Below are 17,673 nucleotides of genomic sequence, written 5' to 3'. Positions count from 1 at the left end.
TTACAATGTGCGCATCCGGTGTGCAGAATGATGCGCTTGAAGCAACACGGAGTCACAGCACGCAGCACTTTGCATTAAAAAGTGCAAAGCACAAAGGGAAGAGAAACTGATGCGCAACAGTTATTGAGCCTTTCTTTTTACAGTTTTAAATTTCAGTTTCTGTGCACGTTAAAAACAATTTATAGTCTTTTTTACGCCCGTGTTTTGTTCTCACAGACACCCGGTAGCAAGTAACCAAAAACAGCGCATCCGTGCAGCGCGGCTGACACAGAAGAGCGTAACGTTACGCTGCTTGTGTTCAGCGGATATTCTCCAAAATGGCGTTACGATTGGCAGTCAATCGGACAGTCACAAGCCTCCCGGTTTTCATCCAAAATATTTTAAGTTATGTTCCGAAGACGAACTAAGCTTTTACAGGTTTTGAACGACATGGGGGTAAGTGATTAATGACAAAATTTTAATTTTGGGGTGGAGTAACCCTTTAAGCTATCGTATGGATTCAGAAGTAACACAGAATAATACACACAATCTCGGATTTGGATCGCAATCAGGTGTAGCTAATCACCTACTCAATGGCACACAAAGCCATTTGACTTTCAACTGTAATCAGCTGTGTTTATTTTGATTAGCTCAACATGAAAAGAGCTTTCCTGGAGCATCTCAGAGCGATGAGCTCCTGGAGCATCTCAGTCCTTGGTAGTGCAACTGAAGCAAACTGTCAACTATGGGTGGCAAGGCACTGTCAAAAGATCTCCGGGATAAAGTTGTGGACAGGCATATATATATATATATATATATATATATATATATATATTGCTTCCATACATAGTAGAGAAAATAACATTGTGGATATCCTGCACAACAGCTCCTGTTGTGTTCAACAACAACAAAAGAAATAATAATGATGACAGTTTTATTTTTAGAGTGTACTGTTCCTTTGATGTTAACATTTTAATAACTTTTTATGTTGCTTACGACAATGTCATTGTCCATATTCTTTCATTTAGCTTTTCTTTGCTTTTGGTTATTTCTCTAGCATGTTTTACTCTTTTATTCTTCCACACTTTTCCTTTCCTTGTGCCTCTCTCATTTCTGCAATCTTGTGCTCTTTTTCTTTCTCTCTTTCTCTTTCAGCAAAACTATTCAGATCAATATAATCGATGACGAGGAGTATGAAAAGAATAAGAACTTCTTCCTGGAGATTGGAGAGCCACAATCTGGATCAGGACGTCGCTCCAAACTGGATGAAAGAGCCGGAGGAAACTGATCAGAGAGGCGACCAAGCAGTTGCAGGAATTTGACAAAGAGTGGTCATTATGTGCATGTGACAACAATATCACAAATTCTCCAAAAAAGTGGCTTGTATGGGAACGTTACAAGAAAAAAGACAGTCCTCAAGAAAGGCCCCATGCAGTCACGACTGAGCTTTGCACCATCCAAATAACAGCATTCCTCCAGTAAAGCATGGAGGTGGTAATATCCTGTTATGGGGGTGTTTCTCTGCAGCAGGGACTGGAGCACTTGTCAGGACAGAAGGAAAAATGGATGGGGCAAAATACCATCAAATTCTTGAGAAAAATCTGCTGTCCTCTGCCAGAAAGTTGTCAATGGGAAGAAGGTTACCTTCCAACATGACAATGACCCAAAGCACACAGGAAAACTGAGCACACAGTGGTTGCAGGAGAAAAAGGTGAATGTCCTTGCATGGCCTCGTCAGAGCCCTGACTTAAACCTCATTGAAAATCTGTGCAATGACTTGAAGCCTACTGTCCACAAATGGTCCCCATCAAATTACCTGAACTTGAGCAGGTCTGCAAAGAAGAGTGGAATATTGCAAGGTCTAGATGTGCAAAGTTAGTAGAGAGAAATCCCAACAGACTAAAGGTTGTAATTAAAAAAGGTGGTTCAACAAAATACTGACACAAGGGGGTGATCCTTTTTCCAACTCAGTGATTCTGTTTTTTTATTTTTTATTTTTTCTGACATGTTGGTGTTATATCTTTCACTTGGATGTTATAAGTTGCACTGAGTAAATACTGTTGGATACAACAAAAACGGTTTCTGTCTTCATTTTAGGCTGCAAAGCAACAAAATGTTATTTTAAAGGGGGGTGATTCTTTTCTATACGCACTGCGTGCGTGCGTGCGTGCGTGTGTGTTTCCTTGTGCCTCTCTCATTTCTGCAATCTTGTGCTCTTTTTCTTTCTCTCTTTCTCTTTCAGCAAAACTATTCAGATCAATATAATCGATGACGAGGAGTATGAAAAGAATAAGAACTTCTTCCTGGAGATTGGAGAGCCACAATTGGTGGAAATGAGTGAGAGAAAAGGTGGGACGTTGTCTTCCCCTGGTCCCACTTTCCTGTCACAGCCTCGGTGTGCTGCCACCTTCTGGGCTGAACTGGAAGTGTTAATATTGTGCAAAGCCAACAGGGCAGAGTCCCGGCTAATAGTCCACCCACAACATCTCTAAACCTAACGTATGCTAAAAATAATATCTTGTCATAAGATCTTTTAGTTACCTTTATCTCAATGGCCTTTTGTGACCCAAAATTCGATTAGATTCTATGCAATAATTGACTTCTGAAGAGGAGGATGCATATTAATTTCTCCATTACAATCTGGAGCAAAATTGATAGATGAAACAAACAAGAAAAGAGAGTCTTGTATCATAATTATTTATAGATTTAATTGGCTCATTTACTTGCCTCATTTACTTAGAGGCATCTGATGTGCCTAAAATCAAACACACAAGCACACGTCATACCTCAAATGTGATTTTATGTTCCCCCCACAGGAAGACCGTAAAGGTTAAAATTCTTGACCATGAGGAGTATGACAAGCATGCAAACTTCTTCATAGAGCTGCAGGAGCCAAAATGGAGGAGGAGGGGATGGACAGGTGAAAGATAGCAAAGAAACAAGCCTTTTTCTTTCTCTGCAGCTGCCCTTTATTCTGGCTTCTGTCTTTCCCTTCCTCCGCTCCTCCTTCAAAGCTGATCCTCTACTTTCATTCTACTGTTGCAGAAAATGCAGTTTTCTTCCTGTTTGCTGCTCACTTTCAGTGGATTTATCTGCCATGGTCCCTCCTGGCCAAAGGTTAAGAGCTCTCTCAGAGAATAGGCATAATTGTAATAGGCACCTTTAATGTGAGAATTCTGGCCAGGACTAAAGCTGCAGGGACCATTCCTTCAGGCCAGGATGAGACAAGGACAATTGAAACCAGCAGATACATGGGTTTCTTGCCATATTCCAGAGCCTGTGAGATTTCTTTTTTTATTATTTCTGTTCTGACAGAAAAAGATTGCTACTAGTTTTTCAAAATTGAAATCTAAATGAAATGTATCAAAAGTGGCAGTTAAGGTTTGCACAAGATTTCCATTTCAAATAAATGCTGTTCTTTTAAACTTTTTATTTATATTAGACTCCTGAAAAAAATTTATCTAAGTTTCCACAAAAATAAGCAGCACAACTTTTTACAACATTGATAACAATATAAAATGTTTCTTTAGCAGCAAATCAGCATATTAGAATTAGAAGCTATTTGAAATTGTAATATTTCATAATATTACAGTTTTTTACCGAATTCTGTGTTATTCGATTAAAAATGCACCCTTGTTGAACATAAAGACTTCTTTACTAAAAACATTTTAAAAATCTCACTGACCACCTACTTTTCAATGTATATATTATAATGGAGTATAGAGCAGTTTGTATTCAGAAGTCCCAAATTCAGAAACTCCCGTTTGTCAGTGTTTGATGATTTCCACCAATACTCTAAGCTGCAGTCCCACCTGGAGCCTCTAATCTTATGAACACAATCTTATTGCACACCAACCCTGTCTGTGTTACTCTGTTTGCTCATTCATAATCATTTTGCTCTTTCTTTATCTCCATTTTTTCTTGTCTTTTTTGACCTGTCTGTCTTTCATTTGTCTACATCAAATATGTTGCTGCATGAATGTGGTAAGCTATCTATTTTCCCCCCTGCTCTTTATTTCTGTGAATCACTTTAAAAATTGTTATCTCATCACGAGGATGCAGATGTTTATTTGTTATTATGTATAAGCTCTTTGTTCAAATTTAGTCAAACATTGTCTGCTGATGCTGATATCATCTAATATCCATCAGTCTGGTTAATTTTTCACTATTTATGCTCCAGAGAGCAGACCATATTCCATGCTGGTTGCTAATTGACTTCCATGCCAATTATGTTGTTTTGGTACTGGTCAAGCTGGTGAAACAGCATAGCCAATAATCAAATTATGCTAACATTTATTTCCACATTAATTTGGGCCAATACCAACATAATTTTCTCTCATTACTAAATCCACAACTTTAAAACATGAAATGAACAAATAGTGAGTTCATTTTTGCTGTTTTTTATGATTTTAGGTGGATTCGTGAAGACAGGTACAGTAATATATCACTGGAGCTGCTTAGCTAACTCATTACCAGCTACAGCTAACTTGCTACTCTAACCAAGCGAATGAATTCATAGATTCAATCTTTTTGATGATAATTTTTTTTTCTTTGATAGATAAGAAGCTTTATGGTAAGAGATAATATTTTACTTTTCACCGAGCTGAAACCTAAATATAACACTGGGTGTGTTTAGTAACTGGTTTGCTTGATGATGAGCTGGAGCCTTTGTTTGTCACACTACGTAAACTAGTAGCTTAGAGTGTTTGTCTGATAGGCTCATTTGCTCAAAGGACCAGAGATAGATACTAAGTGTCAAATTTGCTTTGTTTTCTTTCCTGTTAAATAACCTTCACATCAAAAATACCTCATATGAGTTTGCTTGCATGGCTATGTCTGAAAATAATAAATTGATTTATAAATTATATATTGTAAATTTATATATAACTGTACTATAAATTATAAATATTTATGAAATAAATAATAATTACAATTATTTTATTTAATAAATAATTTATAAAATAATTTATAGTTTTTGGCTGTTTGAAAATAATGACTTCAATGCTTACTTCTCTGTAGAAATGTAATTGTAAGTGGGCAAAAATGATATTGAATCAAAATTGAAATTGATTATAAATAAATGTATTTTAAATGTTATATTTTTATAATTAATAAATCATTTTAAATTATAAGCAATTTCTCATTAATAAAAAAAAATTATTTACTTTTTATAACCACTCCATCAGACACTATTTTTATTCTTAAGGCCAGTTCACACCTCACCGGCACACACCGACAGACGGCAACAGACACTTTGTCCAGTTTTTGATCACTGTGTTACCCCTGTTGGTGTCTGTTGGAGCTCGTTTTCGCAGATTGAACATGATGAATCAGCATTTGTCGGATCAAGGAATGTCTGAGAAGTGATGTATTGTAATCTATTGATTGTCTGTGTTGGTCGGTGTTTGTCTGTGCAGTGTGAATAGGCCTGTACAACCAATCGCAAAGCTTCTTTAAAATTATCAATATTTTTCAGACACAGTCCATGTCTCTAATAAATACTAAACATGTTAAATTCAATTTCTGAAACTAACTTACCTGTGTACTCATTTGAAACATTTTTACAGTCTCATTTTCAAGTTGTGTACACAGCACTAGTTTCTAAAGTTACGATTTATTTCCGTCGCAGTGCCCTGAACTTGCTAAAACATGCTGATTGTTTCGAAATGCCACATTTGCTGCACGCCACAGTTTCACAAAGACATTGTGTGATGGGCAACAACACAACCCACTGTCACCTATAAAGTAACCATCATTGGCATTATTCCCAAAGGCAAACGGGCTGGTTCCTAATGAGAATGCATAGCTAGTCTGCCTTAAGCCAGTGTGTCAGTGCTTTCGTAACCGTCTTGTCAAACTCGCTCAACTCTGGCAGCACGCACATTAATTCTCAAAGAACATTTACACTTTGAATACTGTGTCCAGGGAGTGTCTGTTGCTGGAAAGTTTCAACACTGAGAGAAGAATAATTCTAAAAATAGCATATGTCCGTCATAGGCATTGAATGAATTCTATTCAGGCGAAGGTGTGGTTGATTTTACGTACTAGATGTTGACATCCTGTGGTGTCATGTAAAACTATTTTAACTGCACTTTGCTAATAATTATTATGTAATCAGAGTGTTCATTATCTTAATTATAGCCTTTATGACCTGTGTCACCTTTTTATGACCTTTTGACATTACTTTTAACATTATTTAATTTAATCTCAATGAATTATTTTTCACACTATAAATATGAATATATGTAATTATACTATGTAATTAAATGTACTATTGGGTCATAAACCTACTTTACACCGAGGTCCCATTGCTGTTAATTCTGTTTATATTTTTGGAATATACATAATATGTACACTGTAATATCTATCAAACTATAATATATCAAAGAGGCAATACATATTTGCTCTGTTCTCTCATGTGATAATTGAAATTTCCATCATCTGCTTTATAAAGCTTTATTTAGTTGTGCACCATCATAAATAAAGCTCTGTAGATCTGTTAGCATCTGTGCTAACTCTGTTCAGTGAATGTGTTTGGGCTCATCAGGCAGGGATGTGTACCGGAAAGTGCAGGGTAGAGACAAACCGATCCCCTCCACCATTATCAGCATCACAGGTATACATTTCCTCTCCTGTTCATCCCTTTCTCTTTCTTTTCATTAAATCATTCTCCCTTTTGTCACTATAAATGTGTGATCTCTTATGCACATGTGTGCATGTTTGAGCCAATTACCTGAATATCCTGTTCCATAAAGTGATTGTGAGAATGTAAACCGTCATAATAGATGACACCAGAGATCATCAGCTGTCATTTCCTCATTAGTGTAGCATGCAAGAGCTATTGAATACTAAATGCATGCATTTAATCACGTGAAAAGTGTTTTTAATCAATGCAATATGCTGATAGACTTGTATGGAATTGTTTTATTGTGGTATCTTAAAGGAATAGTTACCCAACAATTAGAAAAATGTCATCCTAATGCATTTCCAAATGCCCCCCATTCACTCTCCTTGTATGGAAATCAGAAGCTTGGATGTTCTAATCTTCAATTGGGTTCCACAGAAGAAAGAAAATAGTAGTGGGTTCGAATGACATGGGAGTGACAACATTTTCTTTTTTGGGCGAGCTGTTCCTTTAAATGTCTTGATCAGTGATCCAGTCATTGTTTTAGATTAGTACTGAAGTTATATTTTTAATCCTTGCAAAAGGCCCACACCTTCAAACATGTTTTCAAGTCCAGATTGACAGCATTGCATTCTCACGCTTCTGAACAAACATAGTATTGCTCACATTGCAGATGATACGGCTTTATTTAAACCCTGCAAATGATGCAATCATACAAGTCTACACCTTTGTGTGTCATGTGTAGCATCATGTGAGCAAGCCAGTTAACTCAACAACTTGTTTTTATGCATTTATAATTTTCGTGAAAGACTCCCTGCTACTTACCATCTCTTTGTTTGTTTTTTTCCATCAAATTTTCTGTACCTCTCTTGCTTTGTCTGTCTCTCTCAGAGGACGGGGAAGAGGAGAACCTGACTAAAAAAGAGAAGGATGAGAGGCGTATTGCTGAAATGGGTCGACCGACACTGGGTGAACATGTGAAACTTGAAGTAATCATTGAGGAGTCCTATGAGTTTAAGGTACCTTTTCTGCTCATGAGGAATCTGTCATGAAAAATACATTCAGACACCCATCTATGTTCACACACGCATTTACTTTAAGGTTGAGTGATGACATTTTAAGCATGAATGAGGGCATAGAAGCCCTTAAAGGTGAATGAGAGGATGACCGAGCATCTGGACATGAGCGATGGTATCCTGCCCTGTTGAAGTAGACGCAGCTGGAGACGATTCAACCTTTAATTGCTCTTCAGATACAGCAGACATGGGCAGAGCTATTACCGCAACCTTTCAGACTGCCTGTCACTTTATACATGTTAACAGTGTCCATTTTCCATCTCTAATTCAACTCTTCGGTTCTCTCCTGCACTGCCTCTGTGCGTCAGAGGGTTTATTAGTTTTCATCATGTCTGTCAGATTAATTAGCTTGGCCTCAAAGCGAAATGATTTCCTCGTATCCTGAAGATTTGATTGAATTGCACAGAATTATGATGTTCTGCTGGTGTAATACCACTACAACCTTCATAATCGACAGGCGATGCCGTCCTGACAAATCAGTTTCTGGGCTGTAATGAAAAAGATTTTGTGTTCAGGCTGGCTGCAGTTGAGGAATTTTTTTCCTAATCTGAAAAATCTGCTGTATCAGTTTTTTTTTTTTTTTTTTTACAAAAAAAAGATTTTCAGTTTGAATGCACTTTAAGCTGTTACTTAGTTTACCTTAAAGAAATATCTGAAAGGAACAGGCACAAATCAAAATTCTTGGAACGGAAACAATTCAAGGCATTTTTATGTTGTTTTGGAATCCCTTTCATTGAATGCCAAAAAGCATACAAGTGTTTCCCTTTGCGTTTCATGTAGGAATGTCAGTCATACGGGTTTGGGATGACATGAGGTGATGTACTGTTTTTTGTAATTAAACCCTTAACACTTTACAATCTTTTATGTGCATTAGGTAATATAGTAACTAACTAGAACTAACAATGAGAAATACTTTTTACAACATTTATTAATCTTCGTTAATAAAAATACAATTGTTCTTTGTTAGTTCACAGTGTATTCATTAATGTTAACAAAAAAAAAACATTTATATGAATGTCAGTTTACGTTAACATGGTTAACTAATGTAAACAAATGAGACTTTGTAAAATGTTACCATTAAACCTTTTAAGTATTGTTAACATGGTTGTAATGATTTTAATCCCGTTCCAGAGCACAGTCGACAAACTCATAAAGAAAACCAACTTGGCCCTTTTGGTTGGTACTAACAGTTGGAGAGACCAGTTTATAGAAGCCATTACTGTCAGCTCAGGTGAGTCACTGGAAAAAATGCTGTCAGTTTTTCCATTAAGTCTCTACATACTGCAAACACAATCATTGCACAATCCACCGCAGTCTTGACATGGCATGCTAGAAAGCAAGGCAGTTTTGCTGTTTCATCTCTGAAAGGCCACATATCTTTGATTAGCCCACCATTGCAATTTAAAATATGTTGGTGCTGAATGCCTGCCTGTTGCCAGACTGAAGTGCATTTAAATGTTTCATCAACTAACAAAATTAGCTCTACAGAGTGTCAATCATAGCAGTGCCGGAGAGAGAAGATAATCATAATTAGCTTTTTTCCTTAAGAGCAGACAGCGCTCAATATAACGTTGGAGTTTCTAAGAACCAGTTTATCTCAGTATTGAGTAGGAAACAAATACTGTTGCATTCATAACGTCTTAATATAGATTCTGATTGTCTTCATAATCTTGAATATTTTCCCTCCTTTCTCTGTCATAAAAACCCAGTGGATAAAATCCAGTCTTTCTTTTTTTCCTTTTTGCATCTTGTTTTATTTGGAAATATGTCACATTATGAAAGTAAAATGGGATGCTAATGTTAAAGTTATGCATAGCTTCTTTATGTGCATTGTAAATATTTTGGTCACGTCTACAATTTGGATCCAGTTTGTTATCGAATTTATTACGTTTAACTCCTACAAAGCTACAAAAAGTGTCAGGAACAATAAGAGGTTATTTTATGCTGGAAGTAACAAGAGAATTGATAGACACTTCACATCAACTCCAGCAAAACAAACAAATAAATAAATAATATTTTAAATGTATAATTCTATTTTTACATTTCTATTATTTTCTTTAAAAATGTATTATTATGTTTTTTATATTTTCAAAATTTGTATTATGATTTTTCATGCATCTATTATTTATTATTATACATTTTCATGTCATAATATATATTTTTTTGTCAAATGTTAAGTTTAGTTGTGCAATAATGATGTTTTCAAAGAGTAACTCTGTCTTTAACAGGGGGGAAAGAAACAACAAAAAGACATCAAATGTGTTTCTTATGGGTTTGTTTGTTTTTTTTTACCCTAAATTCTTCAGCTATCAGTCAAGCCTACTATGAGCATAACCAACACAGGCCAGCACCATTCTCATCTCTAAAATGTCAAGGCCTTTTGATTTCACCCTCCGTCCGTCCGTTTTTGAAGTGTCTTTCGTCATGTTGCGCAGCATATTAATAAGGAATGTGTAGATGCAAAGCTGGGTGACTCTATATCTTCATCATACACTAGCACTCATTCTGACAGGCTTGACTGAAGCTGACAGAGCTTGTTAGTGCAGCCTGAGCCGTGAGGAGAGAGAAAGAGAGGGAGGGAGATCATAATCTAAATTCCTGGGGAATATTTTTCATAATTAGACTGCCTTACTCTGCAGTGCTCCAGCTGTGAACCAAAATGAACTTGCTTTATGATGACACTGTATTATGTAAAAGAATCATTGATCTTTTTTATTAAACTTAACCCTAACCCTAACTTAAAATGTTATGAAAAAAATTTAATGTATATGATGTGAAAAACCTATAATTCTAAATATTATACATAATAAACTATGTATTATATTTAAAACTTGTGAATAATTAAATAGTTGTAAAATAATATATAATAATTAAAAAAAAAATTTATTTAAAAAAAATTCAAATGCAATATATTATAAATGTAAATATAGAAATATAAATATATGTAAAATAAATGTAAATATAGAATTATAATTCAAATTCATTACAATTCTTTATATATTATTAAATATTAAATGAACACTAATTTATAATATGAAATATTAAATTAACTCTTAAACAATGAAATAAATCATTGTAAAATAATAATTGTCTTTGTCTTAAATAATAGTAACAATTATATATATATATATTTTTTTTATATATTTTTTTATAGAAATATAAATGATGTGAAATGTCGTTTACATAATTTGAGTATGTAAAATGAATGTAAATGTGAATATGGAATTATAATTTAAATAATTTAAAAATTATTATTATTTTATAAATCGATTAAGATAATTTATAATGGTTTTTGTACAAGTGTAAATGTTGACAAAGCGTTTAGTAATAATAATCTAATAATGCTCTTTACATTCACAATATAGCACCGCCTCTTATTGTTCCTCCCTTTATTGTTCAAATAGTTACCTGGTTTGAGCTGGGCTGCACAATAAGTTTTTTCGTGCTTTAAATAAATCTTTTCATTTATGACTGTTTTGATATGTTTTAAGTAGTGTGATATTTGGTGAAACACAAATGGTACTGGACTTCCAGTCTTCTGAGCTTCTTGTTATGCCGGTTCTGTTTCCTCTGATTTATAAGATTTGGTTGGTGTCAGCCATTCTGTGTAACAGTGATATGCACACTGATGTTCCCTGGAGTAAGAGGACAGTCTGTCACTTCACAGAAAACAAACAAACCAATCCATAATTCAAATCGCCTCTCCTTTTTTTCTCCTCCTAAGGGGAAGATGATGATGATGAGTGTGGGGAAGAAAAAATGCCATCTTGCTTTGACTACGTCATGCACTTCCTGACTGTGTTCTGGAAGGTTCTGTTTGCGTTTGTGCCACCCACTGATTATTGGAATGGCTGGGCATGTTTCATCGTGTCCATCATCATGATTGGCGTCCTCACTGCATTCATTGGAGACCTGGCATCCCATTTTGGATGCACTATTGGCCTGAAAGACTCTGTAACTGCAGTTGTGTTTGTGGCGCTGGGAACCTCTGTGCCAGGTACTAGAAAATATGTTTAAGTCACATTTCATCCCCAAATCAAATTAAAATGAAATATATTTTAATTCAAGAAAAAATCAAAACCTGTTTTTTGGACCATTAAGGTTTTGTGAATTATGAAAATTAAGCACATTTTCTCCCCAAATTCTCTTTACTTTAATGGTTTATACCAATGCAAGTTTTCCCATTCTTTTCTAATATTTTTTAGTAATGTTTACAGTATATATATATATATATACACACACACACACTACTATTTAAAAGTTTGAGGTCAGTAAGTTGTTAAAAAAAAGAAATTAATATTTTTATTCAGCAAGGATGCATTAAAAGGATGCAATTGACAGTAAAGACATATATAATGTTACAAAAAATTATTTCAAATAAATGCTGTTCTTTTTAACTTTCTGTTCATCAAAAATCCTTATTGATTGATAATAAGAAATGTTTCTTGAGCAGCAAATCTGCATATTAGAATTATTTCTGAAGGATCATGTGATGTTGAAGACTAGTAATGGTGTCTGAAAATTCAGCTTTGCTATTATAGAAATAAATTATTTTTTATATTATATTAAAATAGTAACCTTTTTTATTGTAATACTTTCTTACAACATTACTATTTTTACTGCACTTTTTTATATTAAATAAATGCACCCAATTAAATCAATTAATTTATTAAAATATATAATATATAATAATGAAAAAAATGTAATTTTCTTTTTATTCATTTCATTGTAACTTTTTTTTACAATACTGGAAATTTAAAGAGAAAATGTGTTTAACGGTCTTGAAAAAGCAAATGCTCGACATGCTTAATGGCCCTAGAAATGCTTAATTTTCTTTACGCAAACTTCTTATTTCTTTATTTGGAATTTTGGGCAAAATACAAGCTGGACATGTTTTTTTTACAGGTTTCACACAACGATTCATACAACAATCATCCATATATTGATGCCTATTTTTTGCAGCCTGACAATATTTCGTTCTTTCTGTCTTTCTCTCCCGACCCCTTCAAAATCAGACACATTCGCTAGTAAGGTGGCAGCCATCCAGGATCAGTACGCTGACGCCTCCATCGGCAATGTGACTGGCAGCAACGCTGTGAACGTCTTTCTGGGCATTGGATTGGCCTGGTCCATCGCTGCCATATTTCACCAGGCACATGGCCAGTATTTCAGAGTGGACCCCGGCACGCTGGCATTCTCCGTCACCCTTTTCACCATCTTTGCCTTCATCTGTATTGCCGTCCTCATGTACCGCCGCCGGCCCGAGATCGGAGGGGAACTGGGTGGCCCGCAGACTCCCAAAATCCTAACCACAACATTGTTTTTCAGTCTCTGGCTGATGTACATCATCTTATCCTCCATGGAGGCCTATTGCATCATCAAGGGTTTCTAAATCAGGCACGAGATGATGCAGCAGACAGGATGCTGTCGTTAAAATCCTCGTATATGTAGGACTGACTAGAGGAAAGGGTTCAAAAGCAGCCGTAGACAATGGCAGGTGTTTTATTGTGCGTTTTTGTGTTCCCCCCTGTTTTATGTGTGTGAATACACATTTTTCTGCTATTGAGGTAAAACTTTTTACTTTTTTTTTTTTTTTAGTAAAGCTGTAAAGATTTCAGGAAAATTATCATTTGGAAATGTTACTGATTTGGTTGACTGAAACCTGAAATCTGTAATATGACAAAACAGCAGATTAAATTCGATTCAAAAGACGTACAACATTCAAATGTCATTTTTTTGGCTAAATGATACAAAAACGAATGACCTTTGAGTAACATTTTGTTCCTCTGGTCACAGAATACTTTAAAGATCACTGTCATTTTAAATCTCATTCATTTACTTGGAAACATTTTGCAGGAGAAGAATGTTCAACACGCAGAAATCGTAGCAAAAATGAACTCAAAATCTGTGGTTTAAGATGAAAGTAGTGCATTTCACTTTTTGAACCTACAAGCGGGCGTTTTGAACAACGAACAGTGTGGCAAGACTTTTTTTTTCTTCTTCTGATTTTAGACCATAAAAGTGTGGTTTTGTGAGCACTTTAAGCTTTTATTTGGGATTTACACAGTTCGGTGTTTTCGAGTAACCTAAAAACAATCCTAAACTTGAGGGAAAAACGCTGTGCCACCTTCCAGCTCGGTTACATGCTTAACTCCACAGACGTCCTATAGGAGCCACTCACTGAGGACAGTCAGAAGTATTATTAAATGGGGTGACCATACGTGCCATTTTCCCAGGACGCGTCCTGGCCAGGACGCGTCCTGGGAAAATGGCACGTATGGTCACCCTATATTAAATGTATTGCAATGTGTTTTGTGTGCTTGTCCGAACTTGTACGTTAAGTTTTCATCATGGACTCTGACCTTTCCATACATTTCTAGTGCAGGTACCAGTAGTTTTAGGACATACGATCAAGTCTCAGCATTTAGACAAAAGATGTATAAGAAAATGTTTTGACATTGTAAAAACCCAAGTTCAGAATCCATTGTTTTTATTCTTTTTAATACTGCTTTATGAGGAATGCATGTTATCTCTCTCCTGTGTTTTTGCGACGAATTCCCTTTATGAAGAAAAGACTATTTTTGAACATTACACAAAGAACAACACACATGTATGATAGAAAGTCAACTGTGACACTGGGGAACTGATCTTATTGTATAGTGTTCAGTCTTCCTGAATAGAAAATTCAGGATATTTCACTATTTTTACTCATTTGTGGGCACACTGGTAAAAGCTTTTTTCCTTTATTTTCACTCATTTTTGATCAGGACATACTGTATCATTTTGCACACACGGGTGATGGCACTGTTTATCTACTCCAGCACAAGTCACTCGGCCCCCAGCCTCATTTACAGATACATTTAAGTAGTTTTCCCTCGCTTGTGCGAGTGCTCAGTACCCGTAAGTTTCATTTTGATTAATGTTATCTTTATGATAATACAATCTTTTTATTAAGAACATTGTTTGTTGTTTCAGCCATTGAGTTTTGTCTTTTTTCATTTTTGTTTTGTGTGGCACACTCAACAGAAGGGTAATGCGAAATATATTATTGCCATGGGGCCTCCTCTTCGACACCACAAGCAAAAAAGTTCAGCACCTCATTTTAAAGAAATTGCACATTTTCAGAGTTTAGGCAAGGGTTTGTGTGTTTATTGATGATAATGTGGCGCCCTCTTGTGTCAGAGTAATGGTAAGTCCTTTTTTTGAACTACTATGTAAACAAATCCAAGTCTTTTCATTAACAGGGTTGCCACACCTTTTGACCTTTTCAAATTTCCACGACTTTTTCCCGCCACTTGTGAATACTGGAATAGGATTGTAAATAAATAAATAAAAATAGAAATTTCACTCCCAAAAAGCAACTTTTAAGACATTTAGCACAACTGAACATAACAAGAACTATTTATATACACTATAGTGCCATCGTTATAAATATGTTTTTTGTCATTCTTTTCAAAGTGCATGGCTTTTATAGTCCTAAAAATTACAATTTTAAAATTCCCTTATATTTCCAGATAAGTGTTGTTATTGTTTACTAAAATAAAAACAGCTAAAAATCATTATTTCATTCTTGAAATAAAATAAAATAAAATGTATATGACGCATGTAATTGTAATATTACTCAAACTAAACCTGAAATAAAAATGAATCTAAATAGAAATATTAAAAATTAATTGAAAATACAAAAGCACAAACAGTTACTAAAACTAAAATAAAAAAAAACTGAAAATATTAAAATAAAAACTTTTTTACATTATAAAAAAATGATAAAAAAAAAAAAAAAGCACACAAATATTACTAAAATATCACTGTTTCTGGTTTTCCAGGACCATGTCCCTCAATATAAAAGCTGATAGCATCAACCAATCAGCTACCTTAAACAATTATTAAAAACTGCATTTCTTGAACCATACATAATGGCCAAATAGCTGTGTGAGGTGAACTGAACAGCGTTGTTTCCTTTTTCTGCACAGGTAGTATTCTTTTTGGATAAGAGAAAGCATAAAACATGCTGGCACTGTTTAAAATGAGTCACTATGTCTGCCAACAATAAAACAAGCCCAAATTCTGCCCAAGTTCACACGAAACAGTTTGGTTTCTTAATAGACCTTTATTTAATCATGGTAATATTTTATTTACGATACACTTTCAGGAACACAACGGAAGTTTTGAGGCAAACAGTACAGTTTCAGGGAAATGTTACAGTTTTGGCTCAGTTTAGAAAACAATATCCAGCAGTTAATATAATCCTGGTCGCTTTATATTAGCGCCACTTCATGTGGAACGGAAGGACTTGTATTTTCAACAATGACGTGACATCATGAGAAGCCTTTCATGAGCGAGGTGGTAGATTCAAGAGCATCCACTTTAAACATGCCACGTTCAAGTCCTGAATCTTCAGAGACATTTCATCCAATCACAAATTTGCATATCCACATCTTAGATCTCAAGACTTCTCGTGTCTCTTTGATTTTTCAATCTTTTTGAATATCAGCCACCAGCTGTTACCCAAAGGTGATATATATGCAATCATGCCTTTATACATTAGTCTGATGTGGTGACTCCGGTGGCATGAAGTGTCCTGTTCATCCCTGATTCTTTAGCTGTGATATTTTCATTTGAAATGAGCCAATGGTTAGTCGACTTGTATCCATTTGCAAGTGGTAGGGAAACCAGTATGCTTTAATCACATAATAAAAAAATAACACTGACTGTGATCAGAGCAATAATTTGAATTTCAGACGGTTTGCATAAAAAATTGTGGCTCAGATCCTCAGTGTGTAGAATATTCACCTGATCCAGAGAATGATTGCATCACAACGACCCACAAACATACACATACCCATTTCAAATCAAAGGTTTTGTTCATTATATTCACACATACTGTATATTTGTGTGTATTTTCTTTTCTTTTTTTTTAATGTGTGTGTGTGATTTGTAAGCAAATGTGTGTAGAAGACACATAGAAAATGCAACAGTCTTGTCCTTCGTTCTGTATAACACCAATACATCTCATGAGCCCAACAAAGGTATCAGAAATCTACAAGACATTCAAAACGGCTCCATACAGCATGAAGTCCCACTTGAATCCGTTTTACTAAAGCGCCAAGTGCTGATTAATGTTTTGCTGAGTCCTCCAGGCCGCGCTCATACAGACGACTCCCTTGCCGTTTTGGAGCGAAGAGCCTTTGAGCGGCTCAGGAAGGGATAAGTTGTGCAGATGCAACCTGACGCCACTGTTAGGCCCAGACTGACCCATGCACAGAAGATGGACCACCCGTACCCGTGGTCTACGTCACTGGGCAGACCGTAGATGAAGGGAGGGTTCCTGGATAGGTCGTATGAGACACTGGCTGCGTAGGTGCACAGTGAGATTGTGCAAAAGATTCCTGTAGGACAGAAAAAGTTTGAGGTTTGAGGATCTAATGAACACATGAGAATCCACAAAAACCATCTGAACTCTTGGTATGCACCTCATATTATGTAAAAAGATTGAGAGGAAGGACTTATAAAATGAACGCATGACATGGCCGTGATGATGTACAAAACAAAATAGTTCTAATCAAAGACACAGCATTACAGTTGCAACACAAAGTAGCTGTTTTTTTCCCCTGAATGATTCAATGTTTGTGAACAAATTTGATTCAATGACTCATTCATTAAGACTTATTTCAGGGGTGTCCCAATTTGCACACTTATGCACTATTCTATGCCAGTTTTTAGTATAGATAGTGTTCACACTGAAAATTCTAAAAGGAAAAAGTGCACTTCAAATACCTGGATGATGCACTGAGTTTACCGAAAAAAAAAAAATTCGGACACTTCATGCACTCAACTGCCGCAGCTTTAATTACAAACTGAAGGGACAGAAGCTATCAGACTCCAATGCTGAATGAAAAAAACTTTATATAATTCATATACTAGATCAGGGGTGGCGAACGTCGGTCCTGGAGAGCCGCAGCCCTGCAGAGTTTCGCTTCAACCCTAATCAAA

The 17,673-nt window shown here is 35.5% G+C and overlaps 2 protein-coding genes across 3 annotated transcripts in view; one reads left to right on the top strand and one right to left on the bottom strand.

Moving 5' to 3' along the window:
- Positions 1 to 13,280, top strand: part of LOC107737224 (sodium/calcium exchanger 1-like) — a 39,461-nt gene extending 26,181 nt beyond the window's left edge. The window contains exons 3-8 of one of the 2 annotated variants that reach the window (XM_016548681.1): positions 2,796 to 2,899; positions 6,527 to 6,595; positions 7,496 to 7,623; positions 8,812 to 8,911; positions 11,405 to 11,677; positions 12,696 to 13,280. In XM_016548681.1, coding sequence (XP_016404167.1) covers positions 2,796 to 2,899; positions 6,527 to 6,595; positions 7,496 to 7,623; positions 8,812 to 8,911; positions 11,405 to 11,677; positions 12,696 to 13,072 — 1,051 coding nt within the window. In that variant the 3' untranslated portion in view covers positions 13,073 to 13,280. The remainder of the gene's footprint in view (positions 1 to 2,795; positions 2,900 to 6,526; positions 6,596 to 7,495; positions 7,624 to 8,811; positions 8,912 to 11,404; positions 11,678 to 12,695) is intronic. The other variant, XM_016548680.1, reaches the window with a different exon arrangement.
- A 2,513-nt stretch (positions 13,281 to 15,793) lies between these two features.
- Positions 15,794 to 17,673, bottom strand: part of LOC107737223 (transmembrane protein 178A-like) — an 11,355-nt gene continuing 9,475 nt past the window's right edge. The window contains exon 4 of the mRNA XM_016548679.1: positions 15,794 to 17,069. Within this exon, the coding sequence (XP_016404165.1) occupies positions 16,828 to 17,069 (242 nt within the window). The 3' untranslated portion in view covers positions 15,794 to 16,827. The remainder of the gene's footprint in view (positions 17,070 to 17,673) is intronic.

The sequence above is a fragment of the Sinocyclocheilus rhinocerous genome, unplaced genomic scaffold, assembly GCF_001515625.1.
Source record: "Sinocyclocheilus rhinocerous isolate Xijiao unplaced genomic scaffold, SAMN03320098_v1.1 scaffold1275, whole genome shotgun sequence".
Classification (NCBI taxonomy): domain Eukaryota; kingdom Metazoa; phylum Chordata; class Actinopteri; order Cypriniformes; family Cyprinidae; genus Sinocyclocheilus; species Sinocyclocheilus rhinocerous.
This window is presented reverse-complemented; position numbering and strand designations above follow the sequence as displayed.